General features: G+C 38.5%; 1 protein-coding gene across 1 annotated transcript; it reads left to right on the forward strand.

The window, feature by feature from the left end:
- Positions 1–10,354: 10,354 nt before the first annotated feature.
- On the forward strand, positions 10,355–27,555 carry LOC104596785 (small COPII coat GTPase SAR1A-like). Its single transcript, XM_010258072.3, has 3 exons — positions 10,355–10,757; positions 10,852–10,983; positions 26,988–27,555. The coding sequence occupies exons 1-3, from the start codon at positions 10,629–10,631 to the stop codon at positions 27,306–27,308; spliced, it is 582 nt and encodes a 193-aa protein (XP_010256374.2). The 5' UTR covers positions 10,355–10,628; the 3' UTR covers positions 27,309–27,555.
- The last annotated feature ends 90 nt before the right edge of the window (positions 27,556–27,645 follow it).

Raw genomic sequence — 27,645 nt, forward strand, 5'->3', positions numbered from 1 at the left:
CCTAACTTGCAGCTCACAAAAGATGGTGAATTCTTTGAAGATCCTGAGAGATATAGAAGATTGGTTGGAAAGTTGAATTATCTTACTGTAACTCGTCCAGATATTGTGTATTCTGTTAGTGTGGTGAGTCAGTACATGTCCTCTCTAACAGTTAATCACTAGACAGCTATAGAACAAATTTTGTGCTACTTAAAAGGAGCACCTGGGCGAGGAATTTTGTATGGCAATCATGGCCATACTAGAATTGAATGTTTTTCAGATGTTGACTGGGCAGGATCCAAGGAAGATCGAAGGTCTATTTCAGGCTATTGTGTATTTGTTGGAGGGAATCTAGTTTCATGGAAAAGCAAGAAGCAGAATGTTGTCTCACGTTCGAGTGCAGAATCAAAATATAGAGCTATGGTCAAGTCTGTGTGTGAAATAATGTGGATATATCAGCTTCTGACTGAAGTAGGTCTTAAAACTTTAGTACCAGCCAAGTTATGGTGTGATAACCAAGCTACTCTTCACATTGCATCTAATCCTGTTTTTCATGAACGAACTCAGCATATCGAGATCGATTGCCATTTCGTTTGTGAAAAGATTTAGCAAGGTTTGATTTCCACGGGTTATGTGAAAACAGGAGAACAACTGGGAGATATCTTCACGAAGGCTCTTAATGGGGTCCGGGTTGATTATCTTTATAACAAGCTGGGCATGATTAATATCTATGCTCCAGTTTGAGGGGGAGTGTTACAAAATAGGAAGTAAATACTAGGGAGATATGATGTTACAGAATAGGATGTAAATACTATTACAGAATATTAAGTAAATACTAGGGAGATATGATGTTACAAAATAGGAAGTAAATACTAGGGAGATATGATTTACCTTGATTGTAGGATTGATTTGTAGGAATTTAATTAGTCTTCTTTCCTAACATAGAATTTGTAACTTGTATATATACATACGAGATTGATGAATACATACAACAAATTCTTCTTCTTCCTCTGTTTACTCTTGTTTTACACCCTTAATCAATTTCTGCTCTTTTTGTGTTAAACCAACAGGCTAACCAGTAAACAAACCACTACCAAAGTTCACCGTTTGACACCCATACAGGCTAGAGAACGACGAGAGAAAGGGCTATGTTATTATTGCGATGATAAGTTTGTTCCTAGACATCGTTGCAAGGCACCGAAGCTATACCTCATTGATACGACCTTGGAGGAAGAAGATGAAGGGAATGTCAAAGAAACTAAGGAAGAAGATGAGGAAACCCCTGAAATTTCACTTCATGTTGTCGTTGGGTTCAACTCATCCCAACCCATGCGAGTTCAGGGTTGAGTAAACCAATAGTCGGTATCCATATTAATTAATACAGGATCAACCCATAACTTCCTAGATCCCCGGGTAGTGGAACGAGCTGGGGTACAAAAAGCAGGTCAGTGCATCACAGAAGGGGAAGGTGTAGCCATGACACTACAAAAAGCAGCTAGGTGTTTGTTCTAAGATGTAGACCCCTATCCCTAGAAATTGAAGTCCCAGCAGAAAACACAGAAGTGTAGAGGGTGTTCGATGAGTTCCAGGATGTGTTCAGGGAACCTATGGGGCTTCCTCCAATTCAAACCTTCGGCCACAACATTCCCCTTCTTCCAGGAACCAAACTGGTGAACATTAGACCCTACAGGTATCCCTACGTGCAGAAAAATGAGATTGAGAAGATAATAGTAGAGATGCTGAGGTCCAGAATCATCAGGCATAACACTAGTCCCTTCTCATCACCAATGCTCCTTGTTAAAAAAAGAGATGGAACCTGAAGGATGTGCGTGGATTACAGGTCTCTAAACGAAGCCTTGTTAAAAGACAAGCTTCTGATACTAGTTGTAGATATCCCATTTTTGTGCCCCTTAGTCTTTCTATAGCATTTTGAGCTTCAAGCATGCTTTAGCTAACCTTGCGGTCGACCTGGGGGTATTTTTGCAATTTTACAAAAGTTGGGGCCTCAAGGATCTAAAACCATAGGTACGTATCAAGGATCCAAAACCCTAGGTATGTATTCGAATCCAATGACACCAATATCACCCAAATCCAACATTGTTTACCCCTTCATCTTTATACCCAAAGCTGAAACCGATTCCGATCATTCGATCAGAGTCATTTTGACCCTAAGCCATATTTCACACCAAATCAGAAATCCAAAACTATAGGTACATAGATTCTAAAAATCCAAATCCAATGACACCAAGATCACCCAAATCCAACATCATTTACCCCATCATCCTAAGACCCGAAGACAGAACTGATTCTGATCGTTTTATTGGAGTCATTTTGATCCTAATCCTCATTTCACATCAAATCCAAAATCCAAGATCACAAGTATGTAGAGCCCAAAAATACGAATCCAACGAAACCAAGATCACCCGAGTTCGACACCATTTACCCCATCATCCTAAGACCCGAAGCCGGAACTGATTCTAATCGTCCGATCGGAGTCATTTTAATCCTAATCCTTATTTCACATAAAATTCAAAATCCGAGACCATAGGACGTAGAGCCCAAAAATCCAAATCCAATGACACCAAGATCACCCAAATCCGACACCGCTTACCCCTTCATCTCAAGACCCGAAACCGGAACCAATTGTGATCGTCCAATCGGGATCATCTCTGATCCTAAATCCTAACCCCCATAAAATCTGAAATCCAACCTTATAGATGGATAGAGCTCGAAATTCTGAATCCAATAGTACCAAGATCGTCCAATTTCGACACCGTTAGCCCCTCCATCTTGAGACCCGAAAATAGACTCGATCTGGGCTTTCCATTTAGAATCTTCTTCACAATAACTTCGAACCTATGACATTCCACGACCCAAATTCCCCCCCAGCCTCTAGAAACATCTTAAAAATCTAAGATTTGACTGGATATAGCTTCCAATTAATCAAGCCAATCACCTAAACTTGGAATGTCCAATTTAGGTAAATTGGTAAAATCTTTCACTCTTTGTCTTGATTGATTGAGAGAATCTCTCACAAAGCTTTATTGACAGCCCATTCTCTCAATCAATCTCCCTCCAAAAACCATTTAAACATCAGCCATTGATCTCCCTTGTCTCCCATCTCAGCCCTCCATTCCCCTCTCAAAAAAATCTATAAATACCACCCCTTTCTCACATCCTAGACACACAAAAAAGCCTAGAAATCCCACACTCACTAGTATAGAGAATACTCCCTTCACGTCCCAAGCAGCTCCAGCCTTCATCAACTCACGTCCAAGGCCTTCCCCACTCACTCTATGATTCCAGATCTTTTGAGGATTGAACCAAAGAGTTAATTTCTTCTATGCATTAAACTGAAGAAAGGAACTAGAGTGGTTATGGGGTCCAAAGCTTGCTGAACTGGACCATGAAGAATTCAATCACGATGTACACCCATAAGCGGCATATCTGAGGTTTGTTTTTGTCTTCATTTCATAAATTTCTGAATATTCATTTTTCTCACAATCTCTAATGTGATATCATTTTAGTCCCGGATGTTTGGATTCAGTCGTTTGCCACATAGAAGTAGTAGTGTAGGATAGGATCAATTTCTTATTGAAATCAGAATGTTTTTAACATCATTAAATATGTCATCCCCTCTCATTTTAGTTTAACAATGATTTGGCACTTAATAATATAATTTTATCTTTTTAGCATTTTGAAAGCCAGCTTGTCTTTTTTTTTGTTTCTTTGGTCAATCGGCCACCCATTTATATATATGCGTCTTCTAATTCTAGTACCCATACATGTTTCCTTTTACATTTAATTTTTTCTTCTCTTTTTTTTTTTGAAATTCTGTAGGCTTTCATATTCACATTTCAGCCATCCAAGATACTAACTTCTAAATCATTGCATTAGTAGATTGCATCCCATTAGTAAATTCTTCTTTTGCATTTGTTATTAGCTAGTTTCACCATCAATCGTTTAATTTGCTAGTTTTGCATAGCTTCCTTAATCACTTAGTGTCATTCTTCAATCCAATTTTAATGAAATACCATTCTTTCCAATATGACACAATTTTTCTTATTTTAACTTGTAATAATAATGGTTTGTTTTAATCACAACCCCTTCAAATTAGTTAGTTGTTTGCGTAATTTATTCATCTCTTCTTCCATGATTTAATTTGTTTCATTTCTAGTTTCTTTTTGTTAAATTCCATTTTTCTCACGTCTTGATAAATATATGTGTGGGTGTTAATTAAAATTTCAAGTCCAAAATTATGAATAATCCTTGGAATATTGGTGAAGTAGATGTCTGTTCAATCAGGCATGTGTAAGGTGCCTACTACCTTCCCACATCGTACCTTGGTCCTCGTACCCTAGGAATCTCATCCTCATTGGGCAATGAGTCACCAAGAAAACAAAATGTTTTTCTTAAAAAATCTCAAGTTTTCATAAATTCTCAATTCCAAAAATTTAGGTGATGACTCCAAAATCCATCCCTCCCTTCGGCTTGGGTAGCCACACCAGTCATTGAAGAACTACTTTAACGAGCTTCATGGAGCTCAGGTTTTTTCCAATTAGACTTGTGCTCGGGATGCCACCAGATCTGCATTAGAACTAGGAATATACCCAAGACTGCTTTTAGGACACACGAGGGCCATTATGAGTTCCTTGTAATGTGGCTTTTCTCGGTTAGACTTGTGCTTGGGATACCACCAGATCCGCATTAGAACTAAGGATATACCCAAGATAGCTTTCAGGACACACGAGGGCCATTATGAGTTCCTTGTGATGCCCTTTGGTCATTCAAATGCACCATCGACATTCCAGGCCCTCAGGAATTCAGAATTCAAACCAGTTATGTGCAAGTATATTTTGTTTTTTTTTGACGACAGATATATAGTAAGTCAATGGAGGAACACTTACAACATCTCAGAGCAACCTTAAACATTCTGAGAGCACACTCCTTGTTTGCCAAGGTCAGCAAGTGCAAATTTGTTATTTCTTGGATTGAATATCTGGGTCATATAATATCATCTGAAGGGGTAGAGGTTGATCCAGAGAAGGTCTAGTATCACTCATTGGCCAACACCTAAGAATGTAAAGGGGCTACGAGGGTTCTTGGGGTTAACCAATTATTATCGAAAGTTTGTTCAGAATTATGGCACCATTGCTAAGTCACTAACTAATTTATTGAAAAAAGGGGCATGGGAATGGAATGAGGAGGCTGACAAAGCATTCCATCAGTTAAAGGAGACATTAACCAAGACACCCATCTTGGCATTGCCTGATTCTAGAAGTGTTTTCACTATTGAATGTGATGCAAGTGCAGTAGGAATTGGCATTGTGTTATCTAAGGAGGGAAGCCCACTAGCCTATTTCAGTAAGGCTCTCAATAGCAAACATCTTGCATGGTCTACCTATGAACGGGAACTCTTGGCCTTAGTGTTGGCAGTTATCAAATGGCGACCCTATCTCCTTAACCAAAGGTTTCAAATCATCACGAACCACTAGAGCTTGGGGCACATTATCAAGTAGAAGATAGCAACCCCTACACAACAAAAATTATTGAGCAAATTGATGGGGCTGGATTATGAAGTCTGTTATAGGAGGGGCAAGATCCAGAATTGGGGAGTTTCAAGCTATATCCACCCTAGTACCTTCCTGGATTGATGAAGTTAGAGAAGAGACAGCTGCCAATCCTCAACTGCAGAACCTCATCGGGAAGCTTCCCCCACATTACCAATACAAGGGGGGGGGGGTTATTGTGGAGGAAGGGGAGATTAGTTCTGGGTCCACAATCTATATACAGAAGAAGGTTGTTCGAAGAAATGCACAACTCCCCTTCAGGTGGACATTTTGGGTTTCACAAGACAATGAAAATGATACAACGGGTCTGCTATTGGCAGGGGTATAAAGAGGAGATTAAGGCCTGGATCCGCGAATGTGTGGTATGCTAGCAAAATAAATATGAGAGTGTGGCACTACTTGGACTCTTACAGTCCTTGCCGATTCCAAAGAAACCATGGACTGAGGCTTCGATGGACTTCATAGTGGTGGTGGATAGACTGACAAAATACGGGCATTTTATTGCTCTCTCTCAGCCTTACTCGGCTTGGGATGTAGCTCAGGCATATCTAGACAACCTCTTCAAACTGCACGGTATGCCACCTCTACCCGGTGTTCACCAACATTTTTTGGCAAGAATTGTTCAAACTGAAAGGGACCACTCTGAGCCTGAGTTCTTCCTACCATCCTCAGTCTGATGGCCAAACGGAGGCACTGGACAAAACTCTAGAAACTTACATCCATTGCTATATACTAGCACTCACCCAAGCTCTTGGTTCAAGTGGTTGTCACTCGCTGAATGGTGGTACAACACCACCCACCACTCAGCTACAAATATCACTCCCTTTGAGGCAATTTATGGTATCCAAGGTTCAAAGTATCAGAAATGTAAGGTGTATCAGAAAGACAATTTTAAGAGACATACAAGATACACTTTGGATACGGACAAAAAATTAAGATACACATAAATATGGTAGAAAATTCAAATAAATCCTAAAAATATATTACTAACTATATTTACAAATTTTATATGATTGTAAATAAGTCATTTAAATGTAAAAAGCTATAATTTAATGGTTTATATAAAGTATGACATATTGGGAAACAATTAGTAACTGTTTAAAAATGATGGAATAATTAAAATGTAAAATAAACAAAAAAAAAACTAAAAATTTAATGTCAATTTTCAAAAATCAATATAATTAATCTTAATATTTATTTGTATATAAATTTTAATAATTAATTCTAGCATTTATTAATAAACACTTGTCATTCATTAAGAAAAGTGAAAATTTATTTAAAATAAAAAATACATATAATCATATTAAACAAATATGTTTGCCTAGTTGGTGAACTTGTCTTTGTTAAAATCAAGTCACTAAGGTTCAAATCTTGCTATTGCTAAACTTTTAAATTTTCACACTAATAAAATGAATTTAATGAGATGAGATCATTAATTAAAGGAATTAATGAAAAATTTGAATTAGGTGCTAAAATTCAAATTTGTCTTGGAATAATTGACTAATTAATGAAAGAAAAATTAGACTTAAATAAATGACATTAATGGAATATTTGGTATTAAATATGGATTAGCGAAATTAATTATATGTATCAAATTGTTTCGGGCCCCTATAGGCCGATACGGCTTTGCAATATTTTGAACCTTCCAAGTAGCTGCCGTGGAACAGGGGACCTCAAGGAACGAGATCAGATCCTAGCCAGGTTAAAAGAACACCTGCAATCAGCCTAGCACCGGATGAAGCAATAAACAGACAACAAAAGAACCAAGCGAACTTTTGAAGTTGGGGACTGGGTCTTCCTCCGTTTACAACCTTACAGCCAGAGCTCCATCGCCACCAGGAAATCACAAAAATTATCAGTCAGATACTATGGGCCATTTTAAATCTCTACCAAGTTGGATCAAGTTGCCTACAAACTGGCTCTTCCAGAAGGGTGTCGCTTGCATCCAGTATTCCATGTATCTTGGCTAAAAAGGAAACTGGGTACCGGAGCTATCCACAGTCCTAGCATACCACCTCTCCAGACTGACGGATCTCTCCACCCAACTCCTAAGGTTGTTCTCGATAGACAAATGATCAAACGCAATAACCAGGCACAGACTGAACTACTAATTCAGTGGGAAGGAGTTCCAGTTTCAGATGCCACCTGGGAGACCTGGGCCAATCTCAAAATTCCCTAGCTTCAGCCTTGAGGACGGGAATGTTGAGGATCGAACCTGATGGGGGGCCACATCAGGATGACATAACACGTAGTGATAACGAGGCAATTGATACAGCACGAGACCGTTAGAAACAATCGAGACAATCATGACTCACCATCGCATCTTTTCGTTATGATTTCTGTTATGATTTTCATCCTGCGTTTTTTTACTTTTTCAGACACCGTTGTAATGGCCATCGACCTATTTAAACACCTGCGAGGGATTACCCTTGAGGAATCATCGATCATTATCTTAATTTCCCGGTTTCCTTCTATAAGATAGCCAGCCCCTTGTGAGCCGTGCTCTATCACCATAGCTCGGTGGAACGCTGCCTTCTCAGCTCTCCAGAGAGAGGAGGTTCGTAGCAATTTATTGGACCAAAAGGTCGACCTTGTACAATAGGAACAAGAGATTGAAACATATCTAAAGACAGACCCGGGGGAAGAACATCCACCCATTCATCTTTTTTACATTCTCGGCTTGCAAGGAAGTGAGCCACTGTGTTCTGGGATCTGTGAATACAGTCAAAAAAAAAAAAATAGACGAACAACCACCCAACTCCTGTCTGATATCGTCATTGGAGGTTAATCTGAACGGGCTCAGAAGTTCTGAAATTAACATATCACAGTCACTGAAAATTTTTAAGTCTCTAAAACCCAAAGAGATCTATAGCCATCCTAACTGTTTAAGCAAAGCCATAGCTTCAGATGAGAAAGCAGATCACAGGTATCAAATTCGGATTTTGCTGCTTTGAACTCACCAAAGGGGTCTAAAATTAGAACAACATAATTATCTTCCAAAAAGTTGCCATCTGTCCAGATGTGAGCAAAACGTTTGTGAGGAGCACATGGATCAGCCATAAACCTTCTTCTGATTTTCCTAGGCACCAAGGGGGCTTGAAGTTGATAATGAAGCTGTAGAGTCCTGAATTATCCTGTTAGCAATATTAACAGTGGTTAGAGAATCTTCTGCAAGGTTTTGAAAATAAATTTATTGCACCTCTTCACACACACCAGCATAAAGCAACAAATTTACAAAAGAAACCTTCAGATCATGCTTTGACATGTCACTATTTTTTTTTATATTGAATCACTCTCATTTATTTATTTTGAGAAAAATCACTCATTTATATTGAATCATTCTCATTTAGGGGTCATATTTCATTTTTCGATTGCATAGTACAATATTACAATATTACAATACTTTTTTTCCATGGTTTTAAAAAACGATCTGAAAATGGAACTGTTCTAACCACCTATTTTTGAGTTGATGATCTAATTGTTTAGTTCGAACGGATGGTCCATTCTGACAAAAAATTAAAAAAATTTATTAAAAATAAAAAGCGACCAAAAACTATTGAACGGTTCGACAGATCAACGGTTTGATTGTTTGGGTCAATGGATTGTTGAATTTTTCAATGGTTTTTGGCTAGAGACTGAGTTTGGGGTAAAATAAAACTGGTTTCCTGGATGGTTCCTGGGCCAAATACTCTGACCGTTCGAGTCAATGGTGGTTTGAAAACCATGCTTTTTTTCTAGTAACATTAATAACTATTCTGAAAGGTGGTGAGAGACTGAAAGTTAATAATAGGGCTCAAAACCACATCTTGCATGAGATCAATGTTTTCAAAACCAGATTGGACTAGATGGTCGGATTGAAAAAATTGGGGTTGGTCACTTGACCGATTCTGTTTTACTCCAAAACCACTTTTTGGCCAAAAACTGTTAATTTGGTCAGCGATCACTGACATGGGTGATCAAACCGTTCGACTGTAGGAATGATATTTAGCCATTTTTTGTATATTTTAATTTTGTATTTTTTGTGTTTGTTTAAATCAGACGGTTGGGCCATTTGGCTAGGGAGCGAGACCCAAAACGGTTCCCTATCCGACCCGGTTTTAAAAACCTTGCATGGGCCTTGCTGGGACAGGTCTTTGGAAGAATTGTTTGACGTTTTGGGTGAAAAGACCCTGCCCATCTGGTTCGGCCGGGGTTCGCCCACAAGTAGAGAAGAAACAAATGAGGGGCCTTGCTGCATCCAGCTCATGATAGCTCAAACTATCGTTGACTCGTTTGTAGTCTAGCGTTTTGTTTCTGCACGTGGCAAATCAACTGCTACACGTGATAGTAATTAGGTGGACTGGTGAAATATCACAGATGAAGAATACTTTGATCAGATGATCCGCTTGCCTTGTATACTGTAAGCATTTGAAAATCTCATTCTACATCCACTGTTCATTTAGCATCATTATAACCCTTGAATTGATCAGTTGACGAGGATTTGAGGAGTAGAGAATTGACATCACGATTCACGAGACTATCGTCTATCGGCGAATCGGTGTACTAATGGGACCTACCAATTCTTTCTAGAAAAGGACGAATTATGACAGATAATCAGACGGGTAGTATAATTTGATGCCAATCCAAGGTTTTCAATTGGATGGAGTAGCCTTGTTGGATATTACCGGTTGCCAGATAAAAAATCATTGGATTCTCTATGCAATCACTAATCAGATTCCCTACCGGGTGACCGGGAACTGGTTCAAGGATTCCAGGCTTCCTTCTCACGCTCACAAAATTCCTTAATTAACGTCTGAAGAAAAAGACAATACTAAAAGCGATTTCTTCCTACCCAACGTCCTTTTTGTTCTCTCAGAGTGTTTTTATCTCACTCATCTACCACCTCTTCGATCTTTATTTTCCGCTGTATCAACTACCAGCATATCCGGCTTTTCCGGTGGAGTGAGCAGGGATATGACTATATGAGCTTTTGCAGTTGCTCGATTGGCTGATCTCGTTGCTTGATCGGCCGAGTTTTGGTAGGTTTTTGCTGGATTTTGTGTAGTTTGCTTCAGTGGGATCTGATTCTCCTTAGAAACTATGTTTCTACTCGATTGGTTCTATGGCGTTCTCGCGTCGCTTGGTCTTTGGCAGAAAGAAGCCAAGATCTTGTTTCTGGGGCTTGACAATGCCGGGAAGACGACCTTGCTTCATATGTTGAGAGACGAGGTTTGTTTTACTTCCTCTATTTGTCTCACTTTTAAATAATGCTGGGTTATTTTTCTTTGTTTCTCAAATTTATTTATTTTTTTGCTATTTACAGAGATTAGTTCAGCATCAGCCTACACAGCATCCGACATCAGAGGAATTGAGTATTGGCAAAATCAAGTTCAAGGCCTTTGATTTGGGGGGTCATCAGATCGCTCGCAGAGTTTGGAAGGATTACTATGCTAAGGTATAACTAAATTACTAATCATTTTGGTTATTCCTAGTCTTGTTTACTGTCGGCAATTCAGCACGAGGTAATAATGATTAGTAACATGAAATTCTGAAAAAAAAGAAGATAAAATAAAAAAAGAAAAACGGTGCTAGAGGTTCATAGTACATAGTCCACTGTTAGCTGGATGGTGCTTTCTTTGATTAGTAACAATGAAAATTTATTTTAAAAAACCCTAAATTTTAGTAAAAGCAAAGAAGTAAAGAAACGGAACTGGAACAAATTTTAAATGAGTCCTCAGATTTAAAAACAGTAAACACATTCCAAGTTTCCATGGGTTGGATTGGCTGTTATGGAGAGGTGGGACACAAGGGATTCTTAACTGAGTGCTCTAATTTGGTAAGACAGTGTAAAATCAACTATAGTCATCATTTATAATTTATATTATATGGTTATACACTCTTTATCTCTTAATTATTCATGAAAAAAGGACTTTACAGTTTACTCAATGTTTATCCCTTCTATCTGGTGTCTTGACTCCTTAGTAAGGGTGGGATAATTCCAGCATTTTTAGCAAAAAATGGCTGCTATCATTCTCAAATCTGCATTCTCATGTTTGTCATCCTGCAATTTTACCATTGCATTAAGCAATGGCCCCCTTCTTATTACTCATTTGAATTAAAAAGCAAGTAAATGTTCCTTTTATAATAAATTGGGAATTATGTGACAATTTTCTGGTGCAGAATAGTTTTTGATATTATCCATAAAATATCCTTTTTTGAACAGATCATATTTATTGTTGCTTCTTTCATATCCACTTAGGAATTCACGGGCATATGGCTATGGCCATTGCTTGGTGCTATGTTAAAATCTTGAGCTACAAGTGTGAAAATGTTGATTCCAGTTTGAGAATAGCCTCTTTGTGAAAAATATGCCAGAGGTTTGGTCCATATCCAATACACCCCTGTCAATACCCTAGATATCCAAGAGCAGTAATATTGCATAATGGCCATTTTAGTAATCTTTTATTTTTTGGTTCTGGCCATTGTGGCTCATGTCTTCATGATTAGTCATTCATAATCCTGGGATTTTGGGGCTTCATCACAAAAAGAAAGGAAATACATTTAGTTGTGCAACTTGGGCAGGCCCAACCTGAGCGCATGAGCAACCCAACCCAAAATTGTACATGGGCTGCGCTTGGATTTGTGGTGTGGGATCAGGCCCAAAGTTTTTTTTCCCCATTTTTGGGCTGGTTTAGGCCTAGTCCTTGGGTAACCAAACCTTGTCTCGAACCTGGATCAATCCTAGCCTGACTCCAGCCCTGCCTAAAACAGCCCAGCTACATACATCACTTGGGCCCACCTAAACCTAAGTGATCAACCTGAACCTGATTGTCAAATTTTAGTTCAGGTTGGGCCTAGATTGGGCAGATTGGGCTTGGAACTTGAGCCCAACTATTGGAGTTGGGCATAGGTTGACCTTAAAGCTAGCCTGCCCTGCCCAAGTTGCACTCCTAATACTATTTGATTAGATCTATTCTAAGTCTGTGATCCTCCTTTTTGGCCTGTGCGGTGCCACGTCTACGACACCATTATCAGTTCTGGTAGATGGAGATTTGGAGGTTAGGGCTATGGGAGAGATAATTAGCTTCACTTGGTGTAATGAAAGCAGACATCTTTTAAAGTCTAGGTTTTTTTTTTCCTTATCAGTTAAAGTCTAGTTCCTCTTCCTGTCTCAAAATAGATTTCAAGTGATTTAACCAATATAGGTGATGCCCAAAGTGAATATAGAAACATATATAGCAGGCCCTCAATGTATAAGCTCGGTTGCATGGTTGTTTCTCAAGGAAATGCCACCGTGTCATCTCCATGTAGGCATTTTGATTGTACCCAAATTAACTTCTTGTCTGGTCGAACTGGTTCACCTTTTTGACAAAAGTTTCTCAAGGAAACTCCTGACGAAGGTCTTATCAAGCTGAACTTTGATGACAGCAGTCTAGGGAATCCAGGTCCAGCTGGTATAGGAGGAGTATTCAGGAATAATGAAGGACATATTGTTGGTGCATTCTCAGGTCCAGTTGGCATAGGGGATTCAGTTTTTGCTGATTTCCAAGCAGTCTTGCAAGGAGTACAGATCGCTAGACATCTAAACTTGGACAGACTGCTCATTGAAGGCGACTCTAAATTGATTGTAGGGTGGTTGAAGGAACCAGAAACATTGATTTGGAAGTATAAGAAATCTATGGAAAAGTTCAAATGGCTGGTTGGAGATATGACAAAAATTTTTCAATGGCAAAGACGGTCAGAAAATGGGATGGCAGATTATTCTGCAAAAATAGGGGTGCATTAGTCTGAACTTTTTTTGGCTCAGTTGTAATTTGTGTTTGTTTGGGATCACAGCTCACGTCCCTATTGGGATGTTTTGTCTTGTAAAACTTTGATGTAATTCCTTCTCTTTCTTAATAAAACTTCATCATTTATCACAAAAAAATACCTTTTTGATGTTTCTTGCTCTCAAGACACGTTTTCACCTTTTTGGTCTTATGTGGCACCTAGCTGTCTTAAATAATAATAAAAATTTGGGAATTGAGTTCTGTGCGCAAGAGCACCCACTTTTATGATTACCAAGACAAAACTGAGGTATGAACATTGTCTGAGAAACAGCCATGGTTCCAAACATACCCAATAACTTATGAAGGTTCTATTGCTGATTGTCCATAGAACTTCGAAAGTTTGAAAAGATTTAGTGTTCTTTATGTGTGGTCCTTGTAATTTATATCAATTTAAGAGCATTTATTAATAAATTAACATAAAGAAGGTACAATAGAGAGAGTAAAGCAGAAGTAATCCAAGAAACTCCAATAATGTCTCAAAACAGCTTCCCCATACACTCCATGGTAAATACAAAAGCTATCTACATTGGAACGGTTAATCCCCGATACAAGTATCTTTTTCCTACCTTCTGTCTAAGGAGTTTATTAGATCATTGAAAGATCTCCTAAACCAGTTCCAGTAGAAGTGTGGAACTAGATATCCTCTCTGATTGCCAGTTACCTATCCTCTCATGCAATGCCAAAACACTGAGGGCCTCCCTCCATCTATCAACCAACCCATTGCAATATGAGACACTCCTTAAATCTTTGCTCTAGAATTACCTAATCCCCTGAGGAGAGACTGTAGCCACAATCCCCTGAAGAGAGACTGTAGCTCTGTCCAAATAGAATTATCCTTCTTCACCATTCTTGAGTAAACCTGTAAAGACAGTAGCTTATCCAAAATGTCTCTAACACTAGACAGCCCTTGGTTTCACAATGAGCAACCACCAATTATGGATCCTTAAAGTGTAATGACCAAGTTTATATAAGGTATTCCCCTAGAGCAGTGTTTTAAAAGGTATACCTCAGGCATGCCTACTTGCATTGATGAGGTGCATTTTAAATCATGCCTGATGCCCCTTGCTTGAACCTATGTGTAGCCCCTTTTAATTATTCAAAAGATTGTTGCAGCACTGAGAGTGCAAAAGTTTGGTCAGCAAAACCCTGAACCTGATCTTTAGATTCTAATGGAAGCTACTGAGTTAGATAGGGAATGGAGCTTTGGACTATGGGGAGTTTGTTGCAGTTTCAATTGAAGATGGACAATGATGAACACTTGCTGAAAGCCTTTACTTTTTATATTCAAAAGCAGAATGGGTATATAGAGATCGAAGAACTACAGGAGACTTGATTGATGAGGAGGGCTCCAACAACAAGGAACTCATTAACACCATTTTTCATGATGTGGAGAGACAAGGATGGGGGCATTAGTTTTTTTTTTTTTTTTTTTTTTTATGAGTAAAGGATTAATTATACAGAAAAGTATGGACAGGCCCAATGCAGATTTCTAATTTCCATTGCAGAGCTATAAACATTCAAAATGTCAACAACCCACATTCTATGCACCAATACCCGCCCGTGAATTGACATCAATTCCGAGCTGGCACCTACCCCAACAGTACTTTGGGCCTACAAATTCTGACCCTGGGCTGACCCGTCATTCTCCCTTAATTTTATTAATAGTTGAAAAAGTTACAACAGCTTGGGTATCCATTCACCCAAGAAGACATAATACAACAATATCCCAATAATAAATTACAATAGAGCCTAAAATAGTTCCTGCCTAAATACCCTTTGCTTGGCTAAAGTGTCAGCCATCCCATTAGCCATCCTTCATGTCCAAGTAAAAGAAGTAGTCAAGTCCCTTTGCAGGCTTTTCTATCTCCCTTTAGGCATGTTTATAGATCCAAGGTACATTACATCTAGAAGTGATCCAAGAAATGATCACTTTTGAATCTCCTTCAATTTCCAGGTTCCTAAAATTTGATTGCTTAGCAAATCTTAAGCCTTGTACTAGTGCCACCATTTCAGTCTTTAGTGAGTCCCTTTCTCTTGCGGGTGGATTCGAGTCGAGATGAACCTTGAGATTGGCTCAGCAAGGCAGTACGAGGCTCGAGATAGAGTCTTGAGCTCGAGCTCGGCTTGAGTCAAAAGCTCGTAAGCTCGAGCTTGACTTAGCTCAAGCTCGACTTGAGAAAAATGTTTTATAAAAATAAAAAAATTATATATAAAAAAATATGTTTTGTTCGATATTAAAAAAATTAAGAATTATAATAATTAGTTATTATATATAAAAATAAAAATATTATATATATAATATTTTTATTATATATATTATTTTCTATAATTTTATTATTATTATTATTATTATTATGAATATATGTATGTATGTAACTATTCAAGCTCGACTCGATTAATAAACGAGCCTGTAAATTGGGCTCGAGATCGGCTCGAAGCTTGGTTGAAACCGAGCCGAGCCGAGCTCGAATAGCTCGTAAAGAGCTTGGCTTGTGACCACCCCTACTTTCTCCTATAGGTCTTGAGCACATGGCCAAGAATTTACTTGAGGAGTCTCTAAACACACCACCAATACCAGCAAATTCCCCGGTTTCCCATAGAGCTCCCATCAAAATTTAACTTTATTTTACCCCTTGCTGGGGGCTTCCATACTATCAACCTTCTTTCCTCTTCTTTAGTGGAGTGTGCCACCTCATTCAAAGCCCTTAATATATCAGTTACAGTAAAACTTTGGACGATGTCAAGGGTTTTTATCCAATGTGCCACTTTTATTTTTATTATTTCCACCAAATCCTCCTTTGACTTTTGCTGCTTGTTACATATTCTTGCATTCCTTTCCTTCCATATGGTCCATACCTCTGCTGCTCCGGTTGCCTTCTACATTGTTCTCTCTCTTTTTGTTGGCTGCCTTAGGAAGTTTGGCAAACCCACTACGTCCTGGTGAGTTATCCACTTACAACCAAAAAGAGAGCAAAAGGACTCCTAAATAAAAAGCACAAAGGGGCAAGAGATTAGTAAATGGGGTAGGGGTTCTCCAGTTGCAAAGAAAAGGAAGCACACATGTGGGTAAAGGCAATTATTTGGCCTTATCTTTTGAAGCATATCATAGATGTTCACCTTCCCAAGAAAAACCTCCTAGTATATAGTGCTTGAATTTTGGGTGGCACAGATTGGGGGAAAGTATTGAGGCAGTATTCATGAGAATGTCTCAACAATCTCAGTTTGAAGTTGATGAAGGAGGTCCTTACAAGTAACAAATTTGGTAGATAAGGCAGCAAAGCAAAAGTAATTGTGAAAGAACAAATAGAAGTAACACATCAATAATATATTATTCAAAAGAAGTATCTTTTTTTCTTTAAATTAAAAATAAAGCAAGTACTTTTGTAAATTAAAATTTACAATGTTATAAGATCTTTACAACAAATCTATATGAAAATTTCAATACCTTCTTACATTTATTTTTTGTTTCTAAATGGTCTACACTTCCATAGAAACTGACATTTTAAACCTTATTGTATAAGTGGCTTTAGACAAAACTGAACTTAGTAAGATACCTTGGGGCAAAAGGATAGGAGGAATTAAAGTTGCTATGAAATCATTGGTGGGGACTGCGGAAGTGGTGTAGGCTCCTATCCTTCTTAAATTCTCCCAAGACTGGTAGTTTCAAGAGCTGATAGCTAGGGCTGTCAATTGGATGGTTTTGGGTTGGATCCAAACCGATCCAAATCTTATCAAGTCAGTTTTGGACAATCCATTATAGTTATTTGGTTGGGCCAACCCAAAATAAAATCACCCATATTATTACTGGTTTTAATCGGCCCAAAACCAAAACCCAATAATTCAATACCAAAAACCCTACCGATTTGAATCAAAACCAAGATCGAAACCAGACACTCAAGAAACCTTCGGTGGTCATCTCTCGTTTGAACTTTGAAAAGAGACTTGCCAACTAGAAGAAAAACTATTTGTCTTTGGGAGGGAGAATCACTCTAATTAGGTCCACACTTGCTAACCTTCCGGTTTACTTTTTGTCAGTATTTAAGGTCTCGGTCAAGGTGGCTAGCAGGCTGGAAAAACTAATGAGAGGGTTTCTATGGGAGCCAGGAGAGGAGAAGAAGGACCATAGGGTTAGGTGGGAGATGGTGTGTAGGAGTAAGAAGGAGGGAGGTTTGGGAATTGGGAATATAAGGAGTAGAAATCTAGCACTACTAGGGAAATGGTTGTGGAGATTCTCACTGGAGAGAGAAAGACTTTGGGTTAAGATAGTGGGTAGTATTCATGGGATGGCAGATAATGGATGGAATTCTGGGATTCTTGCAAGGACTACAAGAGCATCTCCTTGGAAAGTTATTCAAGCTATTTTTCCCTTGTTCTCTCCCTGGATAAGGTATGATGTGCACTCAGGTAACCTCACTAAATTTTGGGAACATATTTGGGTTGGGGATTCCGCTTTGAAAGATCAATTTCCAGGCTTTTTTGCTCTCTCTACCATGAAAAATGAACCAATTTCCTCCTTGTACCTTCTAATTCACCTTCTGGTTTTGGTTGGAACTTGGGTTTGAGAAGAGCTATCAGGGACACTGAGTTAGATTGTCTTTCATTCTTATTATCCGTTCTGGATGGGGTTTTCCTTGCTCCAACAAAGGCAGATAATAGAATATGGACTCTCACTCCTTCGGGGTCCTACACTTGTGTCTCCTTCTTTAAGGCCCTATTACCCCCCTCTCCTATTTGTTTGTCCTTCCCAGTTAAAGAGGTGTGGTGTCAACCTATTCCTCCTAAGGTTGGGAAGCCTTACTAGAAAGAGTTAATACAGGGGATTTACTTCAAAGAAAAAGACCCAATAGATGTTTATCTCCTAACTGGTGTGTCCTCTGTAAATCTGATGGTGAGTCTGGATACCACTTACTAATTTCTTGTCAGTTTGTTAAAGGTATTTGGGAATGGTTTATTTCTTTGTTTGGGTGCAGGTGGACCCCTCCTTTGAATGTGAAAAGTTTATTCACATCCATGCCTCGCTGGACAACAAAAAGGGCCAAGATTATGTGGAGATGTGTTAGGGCTGCAGTATGTTGGATTGTTTGGAAGGAGAGAAATTCACGGATTTTCTCAGATAAGGAGAGAAGCTTGGAAGCAATCTTGGAGAGTATCCATGTTAGGGTGATACATTGGTTGAAAACTTTAGAACTGTTTACAGACTTCTCAGTTGATGAAATGATAAGAAATTGGAAGGAGATTGCAGATTCAGCTCCGGTGAAGAAGACCTCAAGTTCTTGTTGGACACCTCCACCTCAAGGGTTTACCAAACTGAATATTGATGGCAGCAGCATGGGTAATCCAGGGCCTTCCGGAATAGGGGGAGTGATAAGAGATGAAAAAGGGAACTTGTTAGCTATGTATTCCGGTCCAATTGGGGTGGGTGATTCTCTAAGGGCTGAGATTCTAGGAGCTCTTGAAGGGATCCAAAGGGCTAAGGACATGCATATTAAAAAACTGATCATAGAAGGTGATTCTGAAATTGTGGTGAATTGGCTAAAAGAGGATAGCTCTAAGCTCTGGATTTACAACAATGAAAAGATGAAGTTTAAGTGGCTGAGTAAGGACATCGGAGTTCATTGCACATGGATAAAAAGAAATGCAAATTCCTTGGCAGATGGGCTAGCTAGACAAAGGGTGAACAAAAACTCTCTCTTTTGGGCTGTGTTGTAAGTTTTTCATGGTTTGGGTGTACATTGGTATAGTAGGGAGTTAAGATCCTTTAGCTCCTTTTCTATGTAACTTCCTAAGTTCTCAATTATTAATAAAATTTACTGTTATTGATAAAAAAAAAACTAAAATCAAAACCAGACACTCAAGAAATCTTAGGCGATTGTCTCTCGTCTGAACTCTGAAGCAACTAAAATCAAAACCAGACACTCAAGAAACCTTCGGCAGTCGTCTCTCGTCTGAACTCTGATAGTTTAACATTACTAAAAAAATCGACGTTCCCAACGAACTTCCACTGAATCTACTTAGCTGATTCTAAGGCCCACTACTACATTTGAAGTCCCAGTCCAAGAATAAAAAAGAATTTCTAAATTACTTGGATGGCTAAAATGAGTTATAAAGAAAATGCAGTTAAACAAACAATGTTAAAAAGGAATAAACAATAAAGGAGAAACTCACCGAAGTTAAATCAGATCCAATGGCATCAAAGGAGAAAACGTGGTTGAACATAGAATAACCATCAAAAGGGCGAGAGAGAAGTTGGAAATTAAAGGCAACATTATAGATAAGAACACATGGTAATGCAACAACAACACAGAGAAGCGCAAGCATCATAATCCGATGGACCATAACGCTGGAATACGGTGACACTTCAAGGGTGTTTACACCGGCAGAACAGAGCATGGTCATCATCATCATCTCTCCTCTACGAATCACCATGTTTCTCCCCGCTCTCTTCATGAATAGGGTTTTGGGTCTGTAGCTTCAGCTTTTCTTCCTTAATTCAATCAGGGTGTTAGAGTGGAAAGGAAAGGCGGACGGTGAGGGAAATTTGAAATCCGAAAAGGAGAGGAGAAATTTTCGGTTTGAGAATGAAACCGAATGACATTTTGCAACGGAACGCCTGCTTATTGGGTTCATGTTTCTTCTAGTTCTCAGAAAGCTCAGAGGGGGAGTGGCTTGTTGCCCATGACCGTACGCATGATTTGGCTTTTTCTGTGTCTTTCAGTGGGACGTGGCAGAAAACAAATTCGCTAGACCCCACTTAGATTTTCCCTCGTTGAATTCATAGTCCAGCTCCTGTGAATTATTTAGCATCCTTGTTCGGATATGGCCATTTTGTTTATTTTCTGAGGAAATGATATTTTTTTTGGTGTTTGATTGCAGATGGAGATGGAAACCATTTTGTTTATTTTCTGAGGAATTAGAGAAATAATTAATTTCTACCTGGAATATATGGTTGATACAATAATTTTTTGTTTTTTATATTTTGGTGACAAAATTTAATATATTTCTGTAACTTTTTCACATTTTCTGGGTTTTCAAGTATTTTTTGAATTTTCATTTAGTTTGGACCGGGTTGGGCCCAATCCAATCCATTTGCATTTCAAATGGACTGGATCCAATCCAGTTTGTGTAGATTTGGATTGGATTTGGTCCCGTCCAAATTAAGTATTTCTAGCAGTTCTCAGTAGCATGGAGATGGATCTGGAAGTCCAACGCTTCATCAAAAGCCATCTTCTTTCTGTGGACAGCCATCAGGGAGAGGATCCTAACCATAAATCATCTGCAACTGAAAGGCACAGTTGTGGTAAACTGCTACAGCCTTTGCAACAATGAGGAAGAACCTATACCTCATATGCTGATCCAGCTGTTCGGTGTATCTACAGTGCTTACCAATGGCCTCAACACTTTATTTGCAGCATGGCCTTCTAACGCTTTTAGCAAGAAGAGCATTATTTTTTGAAGCCTGATTTCCATAGTAATGTGCTGGTCAGTATGGTCTGAGCACAATGACTGGATCTTTAATAGCACGATATCTTCTAAAGAAGAAATTACTGGGGAGATGGAGCTGCTGCTGGTTCACCGGTCTTTGGCATACAAGAAGTCTAAGGGTTTCCTTTCTCTAAATGTTGTTCTCATTGGCATAGAATCATAAGAGCCTCATATTATTGTACTCTCTTGGAGGGAAATTCTCCTTCCCTCATTAATAGAAAAGCTTTTCCCATCTTTCAAGGAGAAGAAACATATGAAAAGTGACCATGGGAAATTCTATACTCACACTTAACCATAAAATGTGATGGGAAAAGGTGAAAACTCTAAAAGCTTTCTCAGACTTCTTCCAGAACTGGAGGTCAATTGCCCTCTCTTCCTCTAGGAAACAAAAAGTCTCTGAGACCTGCAGTCCCCCAAGTGGTGGGTGGATGAAGCTGAATTTTGATGGAAGTAGCTGTGGTAATCCAGGGCTTTCTGGTATTGGTGGAGTGTTCAGAGATGAGAATGGGAATATATGTGGCTTGTATTCTGGTCCTATTGATCAAGGTGACTCAGTGAGAGCTGAATTCTTGGCTGCTATTGTTGGGGTCCACTAAGCCAAGGATGTTGGAATAACTAGGTTGATTCTTGAAGGGGACTCTAAAATTGTTATTGGATGGTTGAAAAAAGGAGAACTGGAAGGGGTTCTATGGCAATTCAGAAATGATTCAGAAGATTCAATATGATATCAAGAGACATGCAAATCCATGTTAGATGGGTTAGAAGGTCTGCAAATGGGTTGGCTAAGCAAGGAACTCATAGACAGCATTTGTTTTGGGATCAATGTTTATTGTGTGGGGGGTTCTTTGCTGTAAAGGGCCTTTGGCCTAACAACTTCTTGTTGTACTTTTTTGCTCCTTAATCTTAATAAAATTTTCCTGAGTTGTTGATCAAAAAAAAAAAAAAAACAAGAGGCAGTTGAGATAGTGGAACGGGTCATAGCAGGAAGGTCTTTAAGAATTAAATGAGATTTTGATTTCTCTGTCATGGCTGGGTTGCTTTTCTTTTCTTCTCTTCTCCCTTTTTATCTTAGGGGTGTTTGTTTGTTGGGGGGGCATGTTCTTGAGAGTTTTGCATCTTTTTGGGTTGTTTGGGGCTTGTATTTACAATGATGTGTTGTTTTGTAAATCCATGAGAAGTGGTTGTTCTGCCTAATACAGTAATACTGCACTTTTGCACCATTATTTCATGAATTCATGTCTACTGTTGGTGTATATATATATATATATCTTTTTGATATATAAAATTCATTAAATTTCATTAGAAGCAAAGGATAACAGTCTGTTACACCTTGCATTGTATACCAAAGGTGCAGAGTAAGACACAATCTCGATTCTGTTATAGCCATGGATGCGCTTGATTATATGTGGGGAGAGATTTCCACCTGAATTAAATGATCTGACAGTAGTTTCTTAATGAGAGGGTAAACTTTCATTTAGCATCTAAATATTTAAGTTCCTTTTTTTCTGCACGAGCTTCCTAAGTGGTTCAATAGAGGTTGCAAGATCAAGCCTTTGTTCAGTTTTTTTTTTTGTTCTTTTTTCCCTCCAAGTTTCATATTTTATTAATATATAAGGTTATATTTTGTATTTTGTATCACATCATCCCCCTCTTTATGATATCTGCTTGTTGGTCTTGTTGCTATGCATTTGATTCATCTATTGCTGTTTTATTTGTGGTATCTTGATTTTTGATTTTGTTGCTTGATGATTAAATCATAACCTCCATCTGGTAACCTGCTTGAAACTCAAAGCAGGAAACTTCCAGCATGTGTGATTATGTCTGAGACTTTCTGCAAAAGAGATTCTTTATCTCATTCACTGGAATAGGACTCTTTTTTGATAATTGAATTGTGATAATCAAGAAATGCGAGCTATTACAGGAATCCCAAGGAGAGGCACGAGGTGTAACTTCTCCTTGAAAGAAATTACAGAAAAACAGTAGTGAAAAGATTACAAAGCAACCCAGTATGAACTTTCCCTATTGACCCCTTGTTTGGCAAGACAATCAGCCAACTGAAGAACTTCAACAATCTGCTATCAAAATTTAGCTTCATCATGCGCAATTGTTTACATAGTCATTATGGCTTTATCTGATTCATTTGTGTAGCAAAGGCAGCACCAAGTTGACACCCCCTGAGAATACCCTCCATGGGTACTCAAATTCTTTAGTTGTAGTATTACAGTCACTAGGTCAATCAAGATGCTAAATCATTTTTCTTGTTAGCAAATATTATCACATTTCTTTCACACCATATACTTCAAAACTACTCTAGTGCACATTGAAATTAATTTGGCAAGACTACCAAACTTGCCCTGATGGCTCCAGTAAATACTAAATACCTTCATGTACAATGACAATGTAAGAGATCTAAGCTTTAGTTCACTCCTTATTAGGTCTGTCACTGGGAGCTGGCCAGACTGCTGGGCCTCAGTGGTTATTGAGAAACTGCAGATTTCTTCCTCTAGGGATACTTCTTATTTTTAACCTTCAGATATCCTTACCACGATGGCAAGGAAACTGAGAAGGTCCAAAGGCTTGAAGGTTGATCATATACAATGGAGATAGTGTGTAATGCAAGAACGTTGTCTATTACACTGAAATGAGGTGGACAATATTAACTTTAAATTTTATTTTAGTTTCTTCCTGTTTGGGAAGAGGGTTTGGTGATTCATGAGAGGTCTGACTAAAGTTGTTATCTTGAACTGGATGGGGGTTGATTGGAGGAACTGAAGAACTTATAGGACACAGGTGACTGTATACAAGTATAGTAGCTTGCAGAATGGGTTTGCAATTTTATTTCCTTTTTTCATTGCTTTTGGCAACTGAGAGAGATGCTTGAGTGAAAGTATACTTGAAATTTCTGGTGCAGAAAATGTTGCTCTTCCTTTAGTGGAGTTATAGTGTTCCCACAATAAATTGGGCTTACAGAGATGATCTGAAAAGGTTTAAATGATTGAATAGCATTATGACCTTTAGAGTACGGTGGGAAATAAGATCAGCTAATGGATTAGCAGATGCTTTAACTAAAAAAGTCGTTTACAGGATAATTTGTTTTGGGAGGTTGCACCTTGCACCTCCCAGTGGGGCTTTGTAAATTGTAATTAATCTCTCCTTTAACAAAATTCTTATTATTTATCAAAAACTAACCAGTTTCTCCTTCTCCCATAAACTTGGTTTGGTTTTCAGTGCACTTGAGTTGGCATTCCTAATTTGGTTAGCTACTCTTGACAATCTTTATGACTGATTCTCATAATCTTTAAGATTTTCTTAATGAAAACATATTATCTTGCTTGATGAATGAGAAGTTGGTAAATAATTGTTTATTATAGTGATAATTCTTTAACCTTATCTGGTATTTACTTCATTCAAATTTTAGGGTTTCTTGTACGATCATTAGCATTTCTTTTGGTTCTTAAGCGTTGAACATGTAAGGATCATTGTAGAAAGAATGATTTTTTATGAAGGCTTTTGCCCTTTCATTCAATGCCTTACTGAAGAAGACATTTGATTAGTATGTACCAAGAGAACCAAGGGAACATTTGATTTCTTAGTCATATTCTAGGGTCAATGCTTTTGGACGTATGTTGATATATATGCATAAATAATGTTCCCTTGGTATATGGAGGGATGTTCTAGAAATGACAAGTTGGTGTGGTGTATGCTTCCTGCTGCTGCCTTTTGGTCTATCTGGATGGAAATGAACTGCAGAGTTTTTTTTATGGCAAATCCTCTCAAATAGATGAGTGATTCGAAATATGATGGAAAAAGTATTTCTGCTAATCTCTCTACCGAACCCTCTTTTTGTAATTACCACAATATCTGAAATAATATGTATTCTCTCTGCTTGTGCAGCTACTGTACCTATTGTACTTAGGTTTACCCTTTTAATCATTAATAAAAATATACTTTACACTTTCAAAAAAAAAAAGATATGCATCAGGTGAAAGTGCAAATAATAGTTCTAAACAAACATATGCATACTTGAACCAGGTGGCAAATTGGCATTCAGTTCAAATTTGCACTTTAAAATAAATAAATGAAAATAAAAGTAAAAAATAGTATTCATCAGAATAGAAGTAAAAAAATAATGAAAAAACAGAGCCTTGAGTTTGTTGCACCTGATTTGTCATGACACTTGTTTGATTCTTGCTTGGATTAATTTCAAGTCTGGAGTCTTGGCGCTGTTACTTATAAAGTTTATATTTGTTAGCCTCAATCATGAGGTATTCCAGTTTGTTAAAGTTAGTAGTCAATATTTCATTATTTATTAAACAAGTTCTGCATTACTAGGGGTGTAACTTGGGCAGGCCTAGTTTTTGATAAATTTGAAGGGATTATAACAGATAAGGGCAATTTTAGGGCCCTAATATCAATAAAAATAATGTTTTTTAAAAAATTTCAAAAATAGGTCAATTTTTTAAAATTAATATCAATTAAGGATAAAAATACTGTTCATCTTCTTCCTCTTGCAATTCATTCATCAGCACTGCTGTCGCCTCCAGCAATGCCTTTGCCTATCTCTGCCCATCTCCGCCTCCGCCTCCGGCAATGTTGCTGAAGGTGGGTGGAAGCAGTGGCGGCGGCGGCGCTGCATAAAATTGCCCTTATCTGCTATTCTGGTTTTTCTTTTTCCTTTGCTTGCCCTGTTTCATTCACTCCGAAGGCCCAAACCCATCTGGGTTTCTTGAATTTAATGTAAGCATGCATGGAATCCAACTCTGAGACAGAGAGAGAGAGAGGAGACGGGCGAGATAGCAGCAGCAGACAGTAGCAGAAACACCGCAGCCTAAATTCTGATGAATGAGCGCATGAAACGCTGCATGTTTATTTGTTTCAAGTCAACTCCACGCCTCTACTTTTAGTAAAGGCGTCTCTCTCTCTCTCAGCCTTTAAAAGCTATACCTCAAAACCAGAAGTTATTACGTAAAAAGGCCCGAGGGCTGCTGCACCTGCACGTACTACACTCTCTCTCTCTCTCTCCTCTCTGCACTGTACTGTTCATGCTAAACATAGGATGGGAGTCGCCATCGTTCCGATCCTTTTTGAGTCTTAGAAATCTCTTATCTTTATACAGCGCTGAACCATTACTGCTGTTCTGTAGCTTCTGGTGGTTAGGCGGAGGTGGCGGCATTGGGCAGAGTGATCATCAGTGCCACCGCCGCTTCTTCACCCACTTTTGGCAACGTTGCCGGAGGTGGAGGCAGAAGTGGGCGGAGGTGGCGGCCTTGGGCAGAGGAATGACCACCAGTGCCGCCGCCGCCTCTGCCTCCGCCCACCTTTGGCAATGTTGTCAAAGGCGGCGGGTGCTCATGAATGGATTGCAAGATGAAGAAGATGAACAGTGTTTTTGCCTTAAATTGATATTATTTTTAAAAAGTTAACCTATTTTTGAATTTTTTTTTTAAATATTACTTTAATTGATATTAGGGCCCAAAAGTTGCCTTTATCTGCCATAATCCTAAATTTGAATGGACCTGACTTGAAAGCTCTGTAAATTCTTCAAATTGGATACCTGACTTGCATCTCTATGCATTACTAAAGATCTTGAGTTTGATTCCATGTATAACTTGTCGATAGAATGTTAAAAGTAAATCACAAGCTTATACCGTTATTGACAAAAAAGCTTGTACTGTTGTTGTGGTTATTGGGTGGCATGGTATATTGTTGATGTTAATGTGATTGTTCTCTTGTTAGCTGCATTTCTAAATTTCTAGATTGAGGAGCTCCTTTCATTTCCTGTCATTTTCTCCAAATTTCTAGATTGAGGAGATCATTCTGCCGTATACCTGGTCCCCAACCTTGTCAGCTGCTTTTATTCTCATTCCTTATCATTCTAGAGTTTCTATGGTGTTTAGAAAATTAAAATGGCACCTGCATTTTACTTGATTCATTTGGCTAATATGTGGGGTTTTCATTTTATTTTTCTTCCAAGTAGCTTTTGGTATAGGTGAAAACTTTACCAGTTTATCTTGACAATCATTGTGTTCTCAGTTCCTTTCTTGCGTGTTGCTTTTATAATCACTTTTTCCCCTTTTCTCGTTCTTTTACTAAGCGTGCCTGAGTTTTAAATGGTAACAGTAGATATGCTTTGTACTTTTTGTTTCAGGTTGATGCAGTGGTATACCTGGTGGATGCATATGACAAGGAGAGGTTTGCAGAGTCAAAGAAAGAATTGGATGCCCTACTTTCAGACGAATCTCTGGCTAATGTTCCATTCCTTGTATTGGGGAACAAGATTGACATACCCTATGCGGCATCAGAAGATGAGCTGCGATACCACTTTGGGCTGACGAGTTTTACCACAGGCAAGGGGAAGGTTATCCTTGCAGATTCAAATGTCCGTCCCCTTGAAGTGTTCATGTGCAGCGTTGTTCGCAAAATGGGCTACGGTGATGGCTTCAAATGGTTATCTCAATACATCAAGTAGAAGCGATACATAGAGAACCCAACTACTCAGATGGTATTTCCTGTTTGCTGCATTTTTCTGACTGGTGTAGACTCGGATACATATTCCAAATAGTGTACCAAGTATTTAATCAATCATCGATTCATCACTTCTATGTAAAAGTTGTGTACCAGAAAAATGTCTGGTTTGTTAGCCTCCTTTCATTTCTAATACTTGTCACTTCTGTTTTGTTTGATAAATTATGGGAAAAGGAAGTCTCATTTTGTTCTCTCCATTTGTTCGGAAAGCCGGGATTTGCAAAAGCAATTCTGGAATTAATGTGGGTAGCTTGAATTTTGGTTTTAGTGAGGAATCCGCG

The sequence above is a fragment of the Nelumbo nucifera genome, chromosome 5 (genome assembly GCF_055504915.1).
Source record: "Nelumbo nucifera cultivar China Antique chromosome 5, China Antique-T2T, whole genome shotgun sequence".
In the NCBI taxonomy this organism is placed as follows: Eukaryota; Viridiplantae; Streptophyta; class Magnoliopsida; order Proteales; family Nelumbonaceae; genus Nelumbo; species Nelumbo nucifera.